This window comes from Columba livia, chromosome 14 (assembly GCF_036013475.1).
Source record: "Columba livia isolate bColLiv1 breed racing homer chromosome 14, bColLiv1.pat.W.v2, whole genome shotgun sequence".
NCBI classification, from domain to species: Eukaryota; Metazoa; Chordata; class Aves; order Columbiformes; family Columbidae; genus Columba; species Columba livia.
Window position 1 is genome coordinate 5,062,548 of NC_088615.1, and position 17,772 is coordinate 5,080,319.

At 43.1% G+C, this 17,772-nt stretch overlaps 2 protein-coding genes across 4 annotated transcripts; one reads left to right on the top strand and one right to left on the bottom strand.

The window, feature by feature from the left end:
• Nucleotides 1-861: 861 nt before the first annotated feature.
• THG1L (tRNA-histidine guanylyltransferase 1 like) lies at nucleotides 862-6,485 on the bottom strand. Of its 3 annotated transcripts, none has more exons than XM_065029684.1 (6): nucleotides 6,269-6,485; nucleotides 4,677-4,853; nucleotides 4,042-4,211; nucleotides 3,269-3,357; nucleotides 2,551-2,658; nucleotides 862-1,630 (listed from the first exon to the last, which is right to left on the bottom strand). In XM_065029684.1, the coding sequence occupies exons 1-6, from the start codon at nucleotides 6,439-6,441 to the stop codon at nucleotides 1,469-1,471; spliced, it is 879 nt and encodes a 292-aa protein (XP_064885756.1). In that variant the 5' UTR covers nucleotides 6,442-6,485; the 3' UTR covers nucleotides 862-1,468. The 3 variants fall into 3 exon arrangements, with proteins under 3 accessions (XP_064885756.1, XP_064885758.1, XP_064885759.1); XM_065029686.1 differs by having other exon boundaries at nucleotides 4,042-4,207; nucleotides 6,269-6,447; XM_065029687.1 differs by having other exon boundaries at nucleotides 4,042-4,207; nucleotides 4,594-4,853; nucleotides 6,269-6,372.
• A 144-nt stretch (nucleotides 6,486-6,629) lies between these two features.
• SOX30 (SRY-box transcription factor 30) lies at nucleotides 6,630-15,039 on the top strand. The gene is made up of 5 exons (XM_065029688.1): nucleotides 6,630-7,410; nucleotides 8,647-8,886; nucleotides 9,910-10,089; nucleotides 11,691-12,183; nucleotides 13,691-15,039. Exons 1-5 carry the CDS (start codon nucleotides 6,714-6,716, stop codon nucleotides 14,061-14,063), a joined length of 1,983 nt encoding a protein of 660 aa, XP_064885760.1. The 5' UTR covers nucleotides 6,630-6,713; the 3' UTR covers nucleotides 14,064-15,039.
• Nucleotides 15,040-17,772: the final 2,733 nt, after the last annotated feature.

The window sequence follows — 17,772 nt, forward strand, 5'->3', positions numbered from 1 at the left end:
GTCCTGTGCTATTTTAAATTCATAGAATCCTTGTTTATTCTCAGGAAGAAACTGCAAACTGGTATTTTACATCAGTATCTGTTTAGGGGTTTGGTTTTGTTGTTTTTTTTTTTTAAACACACACACAAAATGCACATTTCCTTAAATGTACAGGCTCTTTCTGTGGGGAGGGTGAAAGCAGCGAGTAGCCCGCTGTCTGAATTCATGGGAAACTAACTCAGTACTCACCTTCTTCAGTCAGATTTGATCCTCTTTCCATTTTGATGGCCAGTCCCAACTGCCGATTATCTATCCCTTAGCAACACCTTGCCAGCCGGATTACTGTTCTAACACCATGTTTTTGAAACTAGTATGGTTAAAAGCAGTAATAATATGCTTATAAACACCCGTTATATCATTATAGTTGTATTTCTATACTGAAACAGGTTATTTCCCTCAAATTGCAGTTACATTGGGATGAGCTCCTTTACATTAGCAGAAGTATTTCTGCTCTGAGAGCTTGTGCGATTTAACCGTTTTGACAAAGGGGTTTAACTGTTAAACCAGAACAAAGTTGGGCGTAGATCAGGCAACACACATGTCTCCCTTCCCTCTAACCAACACGTACTGTCAGGACCGCTACATTTGCATCACCCCCAGGAAAATCAGGGAACAGCAATGCAAGCTGGTGTCAGTTCACGTGTTGCCACCTTTCACTCCACTGGAGGAGACAGATGACTTCCCAGGCCATGGATGATGAATGTCTACCCACATCTTAAGAGAATCTGAGTCTGTACAGTATCTTTATTATTACCTTAACTGTTTGGAACCTTCACCAATTACTAGTAAAAGTCCCAGGAAAAAGAAAGGCCAAGTAATAAACACAGTGGGGAAGATCTTTTATTTATTTTTTGAAAGCATAAAAATCCTGTACATCTGACAAAAGCTTGTAAAAATCAGTCATAGGAAACTGCTGGGCTACTGCATGTCCTTTCTGTAAGAATCAGTTTGTCACTAACCTGACCGAACACACTGGGATTAGAGTTTACTATCAAATGCCAATTGAAGTATTCTGGTCTGTATCAGTTGAAACAAAAACAAAAAATGAATTATTTTCTCCTCTGCCTTTAACTGTTCAAATATACAAGCTTTTTTTGTAGCTCAGCAGTTCAGTAAGGTATCTCATGGTTTAAATGCTATAGAAATGTATGAAATTTCTATACTCTGTTTCTACAAATACACATGTAGAAAGGAGGAGCAGTCTTAATTTATGATGGGTTCTTAACATTCAAAATACAAGGATATGCCTATATGAAAAACTTATATTGTATGTTAGACAACATATGAGTGTCTTGTTTTCAGGCAACAACATTGCTAAAACCAATGTAGTTGCTGAAGAGGGTCACAGGTTCAAGTGAACCAGCCACCAGTCATACTTGCCAACAATGCCAGCAGAGCAGCATGTTACAGTCAGTTACACTCAGAGGCATCAACTATCCTCAGCCAGAATTTCAGGATATTCCTCCCAGAACTGGTCCCCAATAATGTCACAGTGCAGGGGAACGACTTTAGTCCTTGTCCGGGTCACTTCAACTTCCTTTTCTTCTGCGTCCTTTGGCAGTTTTATTTTCTTAGTCATGACTTCATTAATCTGAAGATACAGTTGACACATAAACAGACATATGAGGCTCCAGAGGGGATTCACAAATGGACAAGAAACAAAGCTACAACAAAAGCAACTATCAACACTATAGCATACTGCAGAATTTGAACACTGAATGTTTTTTAAGAGAATCTTCTCAGTTTAAAGACTGATACATGAGCCGTTGAAACTGCATGTCTTCATCACATGGCTTGAAGAAATTACCTCCAAATTCATATAACTGATTGCAAGTATTCTTGAATAAAGCACAATATTTAATTTGGAGCTATATAAAGCAAACAGGAAACCTTGCAAACGTCTACAATTACCAAGGAAAAAACATGCATAAGGAACAAGTGCGGAAAAGGACTAAGCACACTATGAGCTGAGCTGCCTTACTGAATGCCAATTCATCATTCCTTTGCAGTGGAAAAACTTGGGAACTAATCCAGTGAAGGGCCTGGCACAAGGCTCAGTGATTACCATATCAAACTGACAACAGTCATTAAAATGCAATTTTTCAGGAAGCAAAATGCTTCCTCAATTTTCAAAGCTGCTAACAGTAAGAAACCAACTGTATGATTCATTAAACAAGAGAGATGTATCCTACAAATACATCAGACTTGGGAAATTCTACATATACATTGTCATCTGTTGATACATGTTTTATTTCAAGTCAATCTGTACCCAAGCCAGACTTCAGCAACTAGTTTTTGTACTATGCTGATAGATACAGATATCTCAAAACCACCTCCAAAACAATTAGTCATCTTACACATCAATACATGGCAAATATGATTAGTTTTAAATATATGTATACATAGACGTACATTCGGGATACCTCTGTCGATCTTACAGTGTAGCTTGGTTGACACAGTGTAGCTATTTAAAACATAGGCATGAAGCAAGTGGTAATATAGTTTTTTTACCTTCTGCCATATTAAGACAGTTCCTTTTCTATACATCAAAGGTTCATTGTTGTAGTTGATGTTGAATTCAGAAAATAAGATTTCATTCTTATCTCCAGCCAAAGTTCCCTGCGAGGAAATGAAAAGAAAAAGCACTCTTACAGAAAACAAACAAACTGAATCTCTAGGGCAGAAGACAAGTGAATATTGGAAGAGTGACATTTATGCAGGTTTTTCACCTTTACATTAGGTGGCTTAATTACCTCTCACAACAGAGGAATTGCTTCCAACTGCCAAATGAAGATATTAAAACAGAGAGGCTTTTGATTACATTTTCAAGACAAGAAAGTTAACAGACTCCAGGAGAAAACAGAAATAATCTGCTCAAGTCTACACAATGAGACAAAACACTACAGAAGGGACTGGGAATCAGTAGTAGCTGAATCCTGCTATTGTACTTTGTGCTTATGGTTACTGGCTGTTTATATGACATTTTTAAGATTGATGAAATTGCCAATTAGGAAATAAAAATCCTGCTTAAATCTGACCACAACCAAATGATTTGCTAATCACATTAACATCTGTACAATTCAAGAAGCTGTTGAATCTACAACGGCAAAATTATTACAGGAAGAACGGATGAGCCAGTCAGCGCTGCTGGGTAGACAAGACACAGCTTAGCAAATCTTATTATTTTCTTTGGAGCTAGGAACAAAAAAAGACCTCAAGACAGTCTTACCTGGAGTCTCTCCTGTGCTTGCATGGGTGTCAAACCACTTCGCTGTACAAGCATCCAAAACACTGTATTATAAAGGTTATTAATATGGCCTGCAGAGGAAGAGAAGAGAGAAAGAGTATTTACCAAATTTGAGTTACTACTCAAAAAGAACACTTTATTTCCAAAGTCATATCCAAGAAACAGCCAAGAATAAAGAGGAATTAATAATATCAGTTGCTTGAGAAGACACAATCTTTCTGATTCATTTTTAAGGTACTGCATACCATACAAATGATTACAAGATAAATTTCATTATAAAATTCTGACAAGTGAGAACAGAGGGTGAAGGGTGTTTATGTGTAATGTAAATTACCTTCATTTGAGCAACACGGAGTAGGTACTAACAAAAACCTAGAGAATAAATCCAACGGTCTGCCCTAACCTGGAATAAAGAGCAGTTTCGACTGCTACAGTTTTGCTATATGGCCTGAATTTGAACATTCATATCTCTTCAGTAAAGATTACTTGGCTAGACAAACTCAGAACATAAAAAATGGGCTGAACTCACTCCCAGGATATAACAAATACAGTTGTAGCCTGAAGATTCAGAATTTCAGAGCATTTCTACATCCATACAAAGCCCCAAACAATTCTCATATTGTTTATTTAAAACTATGACCATAGGTGCTCTTCTTTCACTGATAACCTATATTTACACACTGGAAATAAAGGCATTCTATTCAGAGAAGAAGAGAACTCAACTGCACAAATCTCTGTTTTCTAGAAACGCTTACAATCTGCTTGTCTCCAGCTGAGGTAGTCCTTCAAATTTTGGTTGCTTGGATACAACACAATTCGTCCATCAAATCCTGGTGGGTACAGAAGCTGCTGGTCCTTAAAGTAATCCTTCCAATAGAAAACGTAACTTGAGGCAAACTGGGAGACCACATGAGTCATGAACTTGCTTGCAAACACAAAGCAAAAGGAAAAAGAAATAAATACATCAATATGATTATATATATAAAAATATCTGTAATTATCTGAGCATCAATAATTTGGTGGAGAGCAGCTTTTCTTAAATAATGGCTCAACAGATCAGCAACAGCGTAAGAGTCTTTTAAAAAACAGCAAGTACTGAGAATCAAGTAAAAGACTTTGGAAAAGGTAACATTTTCTTAGAAAAAAAAGTTTAATCCAACAATGTTTGTTTCTAATGTTGTTTTATGAAAACTTTAAAAACTCTGCATGACTAAACATATTTTCCTACAAGATCACATGCAAAGAGTTCACATGAAGAACCTGAACTAACTGTAGCGTCTGCACCCAAACACAGCTCTATTCCTCACCTTTGCGTGTAGATGAAGGCAAATCTAAATTATAGAGTTAGAGACGTTAAACAAGTTTACTTCCATATCAGAACACCTGTTACCTTGCTCTTCTTTTAAACCATCTACTCTTCTTTTTGAAAACAAAACTATATTCGTCACTCTGTCCATAAGCAATAGCAATATCCTCCAATTCTTCCATCACTGTCTGGGCACACTTGGTCATCAGCTGAAGAGCACGGTCATCATTTGGCTTTTTGAACTCGTGCTGCTCAGAAAACCTTCAAAGCAAAAACAGTTGAATAAGAATCCCTTAAACAGCTAAACCATTCAGTTTCATATTTGCTTTCTGTGAATATTGATTTCCAGTATCTTGTCAATATGGACACAGAAATCCCTCCAGGTATGAAAAATAGTAACAAAAGGTCCTGTTATAATTCTGGATAACCCATCCTCTTTCCCATCAGTATCTCACCCTAACCAGTCCTTCAAAACACCTGGTGCTCCTGTTTTTTTTGGAATAAGAAGATGACAAATACTATTTTCTGCAAACTCCCTTTTTCCCAGGGTGTCTTTTAGTCCAACAAGGGCAACATCATCAGTAAAACTGTTCACAATATGAGGGCTTTACCAGGCCCGCATGTGACGGAACCAGAGTCCAAATCCCCAGCAAGAACACATTACCTACCACTCAAGAGAACTGTGTTCGATTAATCCCGAAGAAAGGCAAACGTCACACACACACACACTGACTCCAAACATCAATGGCCCCTGAAGACAAAACACCAGTAGTTCTCCTGTGCCCTGGAGAGGCCAAGTGAAGTGCAACAGTGCGTCCTGGCAGCCGGAGAGGCTGTGTCCTGGGTGCATCCAGCACAGCATTGCTGGCTGGGTGAGGGAGGGGATTGTCCTGCTCCACTCTGCCCTGGTGCAGCCTCACCTGCAGCACTGTGTGCAGGTTGGGGCACCACAGGATAAAAAGGATATAAAGCTACTGGAGAGTGTCCAGAGGAGGGACACGAAGTTGGTGAAGGGTTTGGAGAAGAAGCTGTATGAGGAGCAGCTGAAGTCACTTGATTTGCTCAGCCTGGAGAAGAGGAGACTGTGGGGAGAGCTCATAGCAGTTACAGACTCCTCACAGGGGCAGGAGAAGAGGCAGGCACTGAGCTCTTCTCTCTGGCAACCAATGACAGAACCCAAGGGGATGGCAGCAGATGTGCTGGGGAGGGTCAGGTTGGGCATGAGGAAAAGGTTCTTCACCCAGAGGGTCCTGGACACTGGGACAGGCTCCCTAGGGAGGTGTCACAGCTCCAAGCCTGACAGTGTTCAAGAAGAGACTGGACAACGTCCTCAGACACACGGTGTGAACTGTGGGGTGTCCTGTGCAGGGACAGGAGTCGGACTCGATGACCCTCGTGGGTCTCTTCCAACTCAGGACATTCTATGATTCCAGGGTTCATCAGGATTAGGGGGGAAAAGGAGGATTTGTAACCCGCGCGCCTGCAGAATTCGCAGAGGCCGGCAGGGAACAGCCCAGGCCAACCCCACGGCACCAGCCCGGAGCCTCCTCCCGCCTCAGCACCCCCATGTGTTTCCCGCCGCACCCCAAACCTCCCCCCCGAGCTCGCTGAGGCTTCGCCATAGCGACCACCCCGCTATAAGCGCCCCGGCCACTGGCTGCCCGCCCGGCCTTCACCTGTGGAAGTTGCGGCCGTCCAGCCGGACGACTATCCAGCAGTTGGGCAGGCACGTATCGTCCGCCTCAAAGTCCCGCACGTACTCGAACTTGCTCTTCGCCATGGAGACGTGGCGGCGGCCGCTGCCGCTCAGCACAGCGACGGCTGATGCCGCCCACCGGCACCTCAGCATGGCCAGAGCGGAAGCGGAAGCGCCCTCTGAGAGCGCGGCAACAAGCCCTTCTGGGCGACCAGGCGGACCTCTCCATGGTTTCAGCGGGTGGGCGGAGCGTGGCGAGGGACGCACGGCCGGGCCCGGGGGCGGGGCCTCCGCCAGCGGTCTCCATGGCGACCGCACTGTGTGGCGGGAGGAGGGCTTGCTGCGCGCTCATTGGTGGGCGGTGGCGGCGCGAGGGCGCGGCGAGCGTTGGCGCAACGGCCGCAGGGGCTGAGCGGCCGCGGCCGATGGAGCGGGGGCAGCGGCAGCGGCAGCGGCGGCTCCGTCCCGGGGCTGCCCCGGGGCCGCCCCTGGTTCTCCGCCGAACCCCGCCGGAGGAGTCCAGGGGTCCCCCCGAGTTGCTTCACATCAAAGTCGAGGAGCCCGAGGCGGAGGAGGGAGATGGCCCGGCCTGCTGCGGGGACAGCGGAGGGTCGGCGGGCGTGTTCAGACGCTCCCCGTCTCCATGGTGGGGCAAAGAGGGGAGCCGCGTTGTCACCAAGAGAGAAAGGGACCACGAAAGGGGCAGTGGTGAAAACCAGAGTGAGGTGAAGGTGCTGGAGAACAGGGGCGATGGGAAGGAGCCCTGGAGAGCAGCTGCTGCCAAAGTGGAGCCGCTTCCCGCGGCCTTCGAGGTGAAGTTGGAGAAGGACGATGGCCCGGCCGGCTCCCCATGCGGCCCCGTTCAGCCCAGCCCCACTGACCACAAGGCACAGCTGTGCCAGGGCTTCGGGATCCTCCCTGAAGATGTGAAGCTCCCGGTCGTGTTTCGCCCCTTGCCTCCTGGAACCCGCATTCAGATCCAAGGGCCTCTGCCGCCGGACCTCATCCATGTGACCAAAGTGCCGGTGAATCAAGTGCCGCTTAAAACGCAGTCTTTGCTGGAGCCTTCCGTAAAGATTGAAACTAAAAACGTTCCCCTCACAGTACTGCCCTCTGACTCAGGTATTCTATTAAGAAAGCTTGCCAGGGTTCAGTAAGCGGCACACAGCTGACAAGTTATCAGATAAGAGAACACAAGTAGGAATGTCGTGTTGGAGAACCATCCCTTTGAGTAGACTGGAGTTTGTGCAACTCTCTAGTGTAAGATGTAAACATACAGGAGTAGAGTTCTCTATCGGTTTATTAAAATCAGTGCAGTTTTGTCCACTTGCTCCCTGACTACATTAAACCCCCTAAAGAAGTGTTCAGAATCGCACCAAGTTGTGATTGCAAGTTTAAGGTCAGGAATCTGCTTGATTTTTAAAGCTATGAAACATTCGTACATCTCTTTGAGAAAATCTGGATCTGTTAAATCAGGAACACGTTGAAACATCTATATTAGAAGCATACTTTTTTTTGACAGATATCAAGGTTTTCAAAATTAACGACTTAAAGTGAGCATTTAAATACTAGAAGTCTTTTGCCCTTTATTGGTAATGTGAAAGAGTTCATTTCTAAGCCCTTTTCACAGAGGAAATTGCTTGCTCAGGGTTCAGTTGTGAGTGGTCTGAGGATTCATCATGTCACCAGCTCAGTTTAAATACAGTCCATATTTACAAAGCCAGGGCAGGGTGTCATGTAACAGTTGTTTGGTAACACAGGTTCCTACAGCAAAAAAGTGTCCAAATCTGAGAAAAGAGTGGAGGGAAAAATAAAACCCTCAACCAGAAGCCCAGAACAGCAACAACCTCAGCTGGGAGGCCAGAGGCTGCACCAGTGTGGGACTGAACTGCTGCACCATCACTGGAGCTGGTCCCTGCATCATTAGAGCTTTGGAGACAGTTCTGGTGGTGATGACAAATTTGCAGTGATATGGTCTATACTATATAACGTTTAGTTTATAAATTCATAAGTTTATTGATTAATAAGAAAACCATCTAGTCAACTGAAATCCAAACCAGTGTGTTAGCGGTCCCATAGGCTTATTTTATTGTTTCTTTCTTTTTTTTTAACATGTAACAAAAGCCAGGTACATGATTCCTTGTGCAGTGGTTCAGCAAAGGTTAGCAGAGGATACTCCCTTAGCCTTAATTATTTTTCTAGGAACTGCTCTCCAAATGCCCATCAAGTTTCGTGTGTTCCAAACCTCTAGTGATTCTTTTGACTGTTGCCAAATATCCTCTTGATGTGCTATTGAACGTAACCCCTATTGCGTATATTGTCTGGAAGATGATCATCTTTCCTCGTTTCGTTGCATAGGTATGCCAGATACTCCATTTAGCAAGGACAAAAGTGGCCATGTAAAGCGTCCGATGAACGCGTTTATGGTGTGGGCAAGGATTCATCGGCCTGCCCTAGCAAAAGCCAACCCAGCTGCCAATAATGCAGAAATCAGTGTTCAGCTTGGACTGGAGTGGAGCAAACTGACTGAAGAGCAGAAGCAGCCCTATTATGATGAAGCTCAGAAAATAAAACAAAGGCACAGAGAGGAATTTCCTGGTAAACATATATTTATTTACTTGAATGCTTTAGAAGTGCCACACTTTTGAAAGATGGATCTCTTTCATTAGAGCAAGTAATAGGATTAGAAGAAAAATCATCAAAATTTCAAGCACACAGTCCTTCTGTCAGCTTTCTAGTGCCTGAAAGTATATGTATTTTTTAAAGCATCCAAAATGATGTTTCGTAGGCTCTGATGTTTCTTATGGTCTTAAACTACTGCAGCTACAGCAGCTCTTCGGAATGCTTTATGGTGAGATACTGAGTTTAGTGTGAAGGGGCCTATTGCATCATTTTACATGCTCCAGAAACTGCTGCCCAGGTGGCCTGTGGTGACACATGCGTCCTTTCCTTAGGAAATGCCACAGCAAGCACGAACGGCACTATATTCTGTGGGATTCAACGTGGAGGCTGGGGATTCTAAAATAACATTGTGGAAGGTGTTTCTCAGCCTTTTGTCAAAAGATTTAAAAATCTGTACCCTTAACAAATTGCTTCTCCATAACAGTGCAGTTCAATAAAACAGATTATAATTACTTTGAACAGTCTTTTTAAAAGCTGTTGAGATACCAGGTGTCATGATCCTTTCAGGCTTCATGCCGTTCAGGATTATGGCTAATCCTGGTAGACAAGAACTGACAAATCTCTCATCAATAAGCAAAAGATAAGAGCAGCACTCTCTCTCCTGCCCTCCTTGCACCATTACAAAGAAAAAAGCTTCTTTAAAGTTTCATTAAGAGTTAATCTATGTTAACTCCTCCCCACTGTTCTGTATTTCCTTGTCTCACAGTTACAATTTAGTAACATAAAAACAGTGCCCAAATATGTCCATTTTATTTTCGCCTCTGATTAAATGCCCTATTTGCTAGCTCACTGAAGCAAATGGAGTTTTGCCATTTACTATAGGAGCAGGGTTTGGACTCATTTTTTTAGATACTTTAGAATTACAGATATCACGGCTTTACATAATGAATGAGACCATCCCAAAAACTGGATGTCTGCATCTCTCTTCGTCTCTGACAGGTTGGGTTTATCAACCACGACAGGGCAAAAGGAAGCGTTTTCCACTGCCTGTCTCTGCTGTGTTTGCCGGCGCTCCTCAGAGCCTCATCACCACAAATCCAGCTGGCATTTGTCCCTTCCAGCCGCCTGCTTACTCTGTTGTCATCCCCAATGTTAAGAACAGTATTGGACATCCAGTCTGTGAGTTTTCAGTAGTAAATGATTTTAAAAATTCAGAATTTACCTGTTGTAGTAGAAGTTATACTTATGGCAGTGTAGATATAGTTGAAACAATTTCTCAGTCTTTCTTGACACCACTGTTTCTATTAGTCCTCCCCTGCACTGAACCTCTGCACTGTTTCCTCAGCCTCCTAAATTCTTTTGGCTGCTTCTTCGTTGCCCACAGATCTCCGCTCTTGTCCTTGTAGCTCCTGGTTACCTCCTGATACCTCTAAATCTTTTTGGATCTCTATTACTATTACAGCTTCAGCTGTTTCGTTTTCGTGTTCTGTCTCTGCCTCACATATACCTTACCTCACCAGAAAGGCAGTTAGCAGGGTGTTAGTAACATGTGTGCTGCAGTATTAAAGTGGTCACTAAATTTGAAAAAGAAACGTTTCATTTGCGCATTTTCCATGACCAGTTACTTAGGTGTCTGCATGCCTGGAATAGTTCGATATGGGCAGTGTTATAGGTTGTAGCGTGAGAGCCCACAAGCAGCTACAACAGTTGATGTGCAAATTTTGTGTTGAAAGAACTCTCTATGCACAAATAGCGGATTTCAACAACAAATAGCTTAGATCCAGGCAATAACGTTTTTCTCTAAGCGTACTGACAAGGGCCGCTCTCTTCTAATAAAGCAAGAAAATGAAAATGCCTGTTTATGCTGCGTGGCAATATTCAGAGATTTAAAAGAGAGCACTCAGCTTTGTTCTGGTGAAGTTCTGAGAGACGTGATCCCTTCCCAAATCCTTCTGTAAATTTGACTGAATAAAGTTTCGTGGGTTTTTTTTACCCCTAGTATATTTTGTAATGTTATATTGTCCTCAGATGCTACTGTATTTCTTTCCAGAGTTTACTATCCCATTGTGGTTGAAATGATTCTTAAATACAAACTATAAAAATGTAGACACATTTAAATCCTGTTGACTCAGAATTGAGAGTCTTAGAGTAGGTAGTGGGGGTGAAAATACCTGTGCAATGTGTTTTGAAATCTTTCCCTATAAAGGCATCCCTGTGGATGTGCCACGATTTGGAAGTGTACATTCAAGTGTATACTCTGCAAAATGTTTCAAAGTGAAATGGGCCAGCTAGTGTGTTTGTTGGTGAAACAAGTAAGAAAACAGACTGGAGAGTGGAGTGTTTTAACTGTTGCTTCTGCTCTTCGCTGCTGCTTTGGTACCACACAGATTTGCTAACAATTTGGCTTACTCCAAATCAGCTAGTAGGTTTGGGAGGTCTTCTGAGCTTCAGGTGCTAAATGCACAATCCAAGCCCATTCTGTGGCCATATCAGGACAAGACACAGCCCTCAGCAGCCTCACAGCCTCACCACTCACTAGCCAATTCCTTTGTCTTTCACCCTTGGGTTTCTGTAGAAGGAAGCTTAGATGTGTGGGATCGCACCCCATCTGTCAGAACACATGTAGGTCAGGCGGTGTATGACTGTGAGTTGCAGGGAAGTAATGCTAGAAAGTGTTTTTGAGGAAATGGTTCTGGCTCTGGCTGTGGTTTGCTACATTACTGTTTATGGAATCTCTTCCTCTGTTCATGTCTGATAAATAACTGTTCTGTTTCCTAAAGGTGAAGCTTCTCCCGCGATCCGTCTGCCGGCTTCTTCCATCCAACATGCTGGTCCAATTACTCTTTTCCAGACTACTAGTGCAAGCACCGCACCAGTGGCTGTTCCAGCTCCCACCCTGCCCCTGCGCCCTGTCATTTCACCACAGCACTTTGCTGAACCTGCTCAGACAGAAGCTCTTGATGTATCATCTGGGCTCAGTTGCTCTCCTAAGAGACCTACCCCAGTTTTCATCGAGAGCTTCAGCAGAAACCCAAGTAACGTAACCAACACCAATGGCAGATTTTCTGTCTCTAGTAGCGAGCCCCCAAAGGAGTACCCAGGGGTTTCTGTTTTCCCTAGAGCTGTGCCTCTACCCCAGGCTACTCCTTTTCTTCACTCACATCTTTGTGAGTCTTTTCCCATCAGTCAGCCACCCAGTCTGTTTGGAGTGCCTCCTCGCTTTTCATTTTACCACCCTTACTTTGTACCTGGACCGCACTATTTCCCCTCAAGGTAATGAAACCCTTCTTTTCAATACCAGTTAGAATAAATACTACACGTTTAGTATCCCGTAGGTATTTCCTGAGCTAAGCAGGCACAGAAAGGCCCAGTGCTCTCCCAGCAGCAGCTGTGCTGGTCAAACACAAGAAGTCTGGTAGCTGACTGATGTGCTCTCATTTCACAAACCCATGGCTATGCTTATTTGTGAGGCACCATTTTTCTTTCAGGACCATGCAAAATCAAATGTAACAAATTATTATGACTATTAGACTTAAATTCTGCCTGTTTATTATTCCTACTAATAGCAATAACCAGTATGTTCCTACAGCAATAAGACTACCTGGTCATGAATTAGGGCTGATGATGACCCATCAAACTCAAAAGAACTTAATGAGCTGATAAGTGCAATACAATATATTTCAATTTTTGAGGTCCCTTAAAGAAACACAGGACACATATTCCCCAAATTGCTAAAGATGAGCTTTGCTTAGCCCTTGGTCTGTGAAATTAGAGTTTTGTGAGGCCTTTGTGGGGGAGAGGAGTGTTCTTGTTCCATAAAAGACCATTCTGAGTTCTCACATTAATGGACTTCTGACAGCTGCCAGCTTTGCTAATGCCGGGATCTTTCTAATACAATGATTTATAAATTCGCTTTCCTATAAAATCTTTTATTGCATACAAGAACTATCATTTCTAAGTAGCATTGACAGTGCAAAGACGTGTGTGCAGATTTATGCACTAAAAATTCAAATGTTAGATTGGAAAGCTGAATAGTCTCTTTGAAACCTCAGTAGACACTGTATCGATGTCTTTATAATGTCTGTACTGTAGAGCTCTGTTACTTCTTCACATACTTTGTTTTCTTAACAATGTAGTTCATTTCTGTAACTGTGTGTCATTCTGCATCAGAATAAAAATTCAGGCTCCTGACACCAGAGGGATCCAGTGACATTTGACACAGTAGCTCCTGCAATCTACTGGGGAGTTGCTTTTGAAAAATCACTGTACATTCTTTAAATAGTAACATTGTCAACCACATGTTGGGCACAAGGATTCTCTCACAGTCTTCCTGTTTAATAACAATGTAAAGGTGCAAGAGCTCCCTCTGAGAATAAATAAGAACGTTTTACCCCAGCTCTGTCACAAGTTTTGGCATACAGAAATAACACAAACTGACTTTTGATGCTTTGTTTTACTCTTCTATCAGTTAACATAGCGCAGGCTTATCCGATGGTGGTTTATCCACATTATTTCATTGATAAATACAGTGGGTTTGTGTTTGTTCCCAAAGCGATGTCATGCATGTATCTAGCGTGAAAAGGTGCTTGTATACAGATATGGAATCTGTGCATGACTGTTGTTATAGACCCAGTGTTTAGAATAGGCATGGCTTAAAAGTATGCATGTTTTTAATATTTCAACAGGATAAGCTGACTAGCAAAGAACATTAGTGTCGTTCTGGTTTTCTTAGCTGCAACCTGCATTTCTGAAAGCCAGCTTTCCATCTCTTTCATTGCAGCACATGCCCCTTCAGCCGACCTCCATTTGGCTGTGGGAATTTCTCCAGCTCAGTGCCTGAATGCCTTGGCTTTTATGAAGACAGGTACCAAAGAGCAGAGGTGATGTTTTCGGCTCTGGATGGAGACTATCCTTTCAAGGAATACCCAGAAGGAAGCGTCCGTGAGGAGCCCCGCAGCTGTGAGAGCCTTGACGTGGTGTCCTGTCACAACAGCGGCAGCGAGGAGCAGTATTTAAGCCCCCTGCCACAGCTGGATGTTGGAGCGTTGGAGGAGGTTTTGTCAGCCACCCCATCTTCTCCTTCCAGCGTCCACCTTATCAACGTAACTGACAGCGACGAGGAAGACGAAGTAAAGTTGTTGCAAGAATTGTAATTTTTAAAACAAATTTTAATCCAGAGAACTATCATAGAATGGGAAATAAGTGTTTTCCTCAACACAGCCTTTTCAACCAGCGTGTTCAGTGGAAAACCCATGTAGCTTGAGTGAGCTGTACAGGTCATTTTGAAGAGTCTGGTGACCTGTTTGTATTCTGAGAGGTCACACACAGACCTGGGGAGGACAAAAACCCCTGGAGTTTCACCTGCTCCATCAGGGAATTGTTTGGGCTCTGGCTCAGGAAAGCACACAGGAATTCAGCTCTGTGATAATGTGCTTTCCTGAGGAGAGCTGTGTTTAAACACATCCTTTTAATGCCAAAATAAGCATTTTGATGGTATTTGCCATAATTTTGTAGGTATTACTTTAGGAATTTTAACAAGTGAAGTAATTCTGGTTTATGACTGTACTGTAATTCTTGCTGCAGTAAAATACTAGAAGGCCTGGAGAGTGAAGTCAAGAATTATTCTACAATGCTTTATTTTTTCCCTTTGGTGAGACAGTTTTAAACGTATTTTGTTTAATTTTTGACTGTAGTTTGTATTTGTGGTACAACTGCTATGTAACACACTGAAAATTTACATCAGTTTCAGTAATACCTTGGTCTGCAACCGGTTCCTTTAATAAAAATGGGATTGTCCAGAAGCTGTGGTGAGTTATGGTAGCACCTAGAGACAGAGGAAAATGGATGGAATCTGGCCCTGCGACCTACTTACTCTAGTGGGCTGTGACTTGATTCCTGAACGCAGTTATTACTGTAAAGAATTCTACAGAGAATACCAAATTCTCTGAAGAATATCAAAGGCTTTTAGCAGAGACGGTATCTGTGCTGAACTCAGTCACGAAATACAAAATCTTTTGGTGAAAATTTGTAATTTATGTTAATATTTTTTTCCTCCCTTGTTTTGTGGAATAGAATGTCACTTTCTTCCAGGAATCCTATTATTTTACTGTTGTTCCATTTGAATAAACTCACCTGAACAATGTACACCTGGTGCTTCATTTTAAGCCATGGACATTGAACGGAGTGGGGACAGATAAATCGTAATACACGGAACCCACAGACCTACTGTGCAGCTGAGCTGCACGTGCCTGCAGTGATACTAGTATTTATAATTTATAATTTATTTATAATTATTTATAATTGTGTAAATGCATCTACCAGAGAAATATGGGAAGAACTGAAAGCCGTGGTCAGAGAAGCCCATCCATGCTGGGCTGCCAGAGAGTGCTAAGGAGCGATTCAGAGGGAGTTCGACCATCTCATACAGAACATCCTGTATTTTACGGGTTGTCACACTGGATCTGTTGGACCTGAGTGTCCTGTCAAACCTGAGGTTCCGGCCCCCTTTATCCATAGGGTCTGCATTACTGATGAAGACAGGTACAAATGAAGTTTCCATATGCCTCAAAAGTTAGTCCTAAGTCAGTGTAGAGTAGATATCTTCTGGCTTCTTTGCATTTTAAGTTTTCAGTCTTGTATCAACATTTTCATGCTTTTCTGCTTCTGTGGGCTCACAACTCTGTTTTCCAAGTCCCAGAACAAAACCGCTCATTTGAGAACTACTGCATTTTGTAGTTAAAGAACGCAAAAGCATGAAAAATCCTGGCTACCCTACATGTTGCAACCATGTTGTAAGCAGCCTCCTGCTCCCCCTGCATCTGCAATGCAGATGAGTCATTAAGAGTAAAGTCTTATAAATAGTAGAAAATGCCTGTTCGTTTCTAAATTATCTTCTCACTGAAAGCTGATCTGGCTTCCAGGAATGCACGTGGACAAATGCACTAATTCCTACACAAGTACATTTAAGGGTATAAAACAGCTGTTTGTGGGAGTATTCTCTAGGTCTAACTTTCCTCTTATCCCATTTTCTTTTTATACACTATGGTACAATATAAGACATATTGCAGTGCACCAGGATCTAGAATGGTTGCTTGCTATGGATAATACAAGTTTACTTGCTCCTGTCTGGGGGTGTCAGCACTGTTTGAAGGGAGGTGCCTCAGAGCTGCTCACTTGTACCCAGTGCTTGTTGTCAACCTGGTGCTGATGGCTCTGAGTGAGCTTCAGTGGACTGAGGGATCCAACATTTGCTGCACAGCATCTGTCCGCTAATGAGAACTTTGCTGTTTGTTTAGGAAAACACCGTGTTATACCCTCAAGTGGAAATCCACTCTGTTTAATACCACAAAGGCCAGAAGAAGAGAAGACTGAGGTTTAACACATCCTGGATGTATCGATGTGAAACAAAACGTAGGGCTGATCTCTCCTTCCCTTCCCAGCGAGACCTGAAGTCCTGAATCGGTCAGACAGAATCTGTGCCTGCAAGTCTGTGGCGTTGGACTCAGCCCCAGCTGAGCTCCCTTGAAGACCATTGTGTCTTGTCCACAGCAGAAGTGAAAATTACACAAGCAACCCATTCAAACCTGGCTTCCTCTGAGTCATTCCTTAGCATGCTCTGGCAGCCCTGCGTGGGGAAATTCTCCTGCGATCAAAGAGGTTTTTAGCTCTCATTTTTAGGTAATTTTCAGCCCACCTTTGAACTTCTCTCCTAAACGCAGCCTCCTGAAGTGTCAAGTATCTGTGCTGTTCTTTCTCCCCTTGCAATGTGTGAAGCTGGTCACAGGGAGGGCCAGTCCCATGGTGACCGTGTGCTCTCCTGCTCCGTGATGGGCCAGAGGGTCCTTGAGACATGAGAAACATATTTTACTCTTTCCCCTCTTTCTCTACTATTTACCTTAATCTGAACTAGAAGTCACCTTGCATGCTTCTCAGCTTGAAAAACAAATTGGATGCGGCTTTTCCAAAATGCGTTTTCCTCCTGCTGCTGTAAAGGTCTAAAGACATTCAGCAGTGCTGCATTGCTGCCTCTCGCTATCTGTTTGCAGAGATGAGCTGCTTCTCCAAAGTTACTGTATAGTTTTATTGACTGGATGTTACTAAAAGCCCTTGTGCCTTTACACTTGTTGCCCTTCTCTTATGAGAATAAACTACAGTATAATCAGCATTGCATTTGAGAAATCTGCAGGCGGTGTGGCGAGGGCTACAGTGCTTTACATATACAAACATGGTTAAAAAGATGAAACGTGTCTGCATATACAACCTTCTACCGTTAAGCTCACTTGTTTGTAGGAATGAAGCAGAAGTAGCAGCAGCGACCCACCCTTTAAAAAAAGCAGAGAGAGTGCTTTGATATTATTTCACTAACAGCACATCGGAACAAGCCCTTGCCTGGTACCTGATCATCTTACAGCACTTCTCCCTCTTTGGCAGGACAGCTGCTCCAAGGCTCTTCCAAGCGTCACCGCTGTCCTACACGGGTGGTGGAAAACCAAAGCTAAACAGAAGATTCTGGGTCAGCCAAAGCTGTTAAGACTCAGAACAATGAAGTCCACTGTTAAATCTCCAGTTCCTTAGTGGATTCACAGCCTTCCTCCTTTGATCATTTCAAGTGATCTGAAGGAGAAAAAATGTTCTGAAAAATGGGAGATTTCACATTCCACTGAAGTCAGCCGAAGACATAAGATTTCTTTAATCAGTGCATATGTCTGGAATGCAGAGGTCAGGCAGGACAAAAAGTCTTCTACCTTCTACTTCTAAGACTTTGATTCTTGGTAACATTTTCTCCAGTGTCAGCAGGAGTCTTTTCAGAACAGTTCGTTCAACAACCTTTCCCATTTCTGAAGAGAGAGTTCCAATGAAATA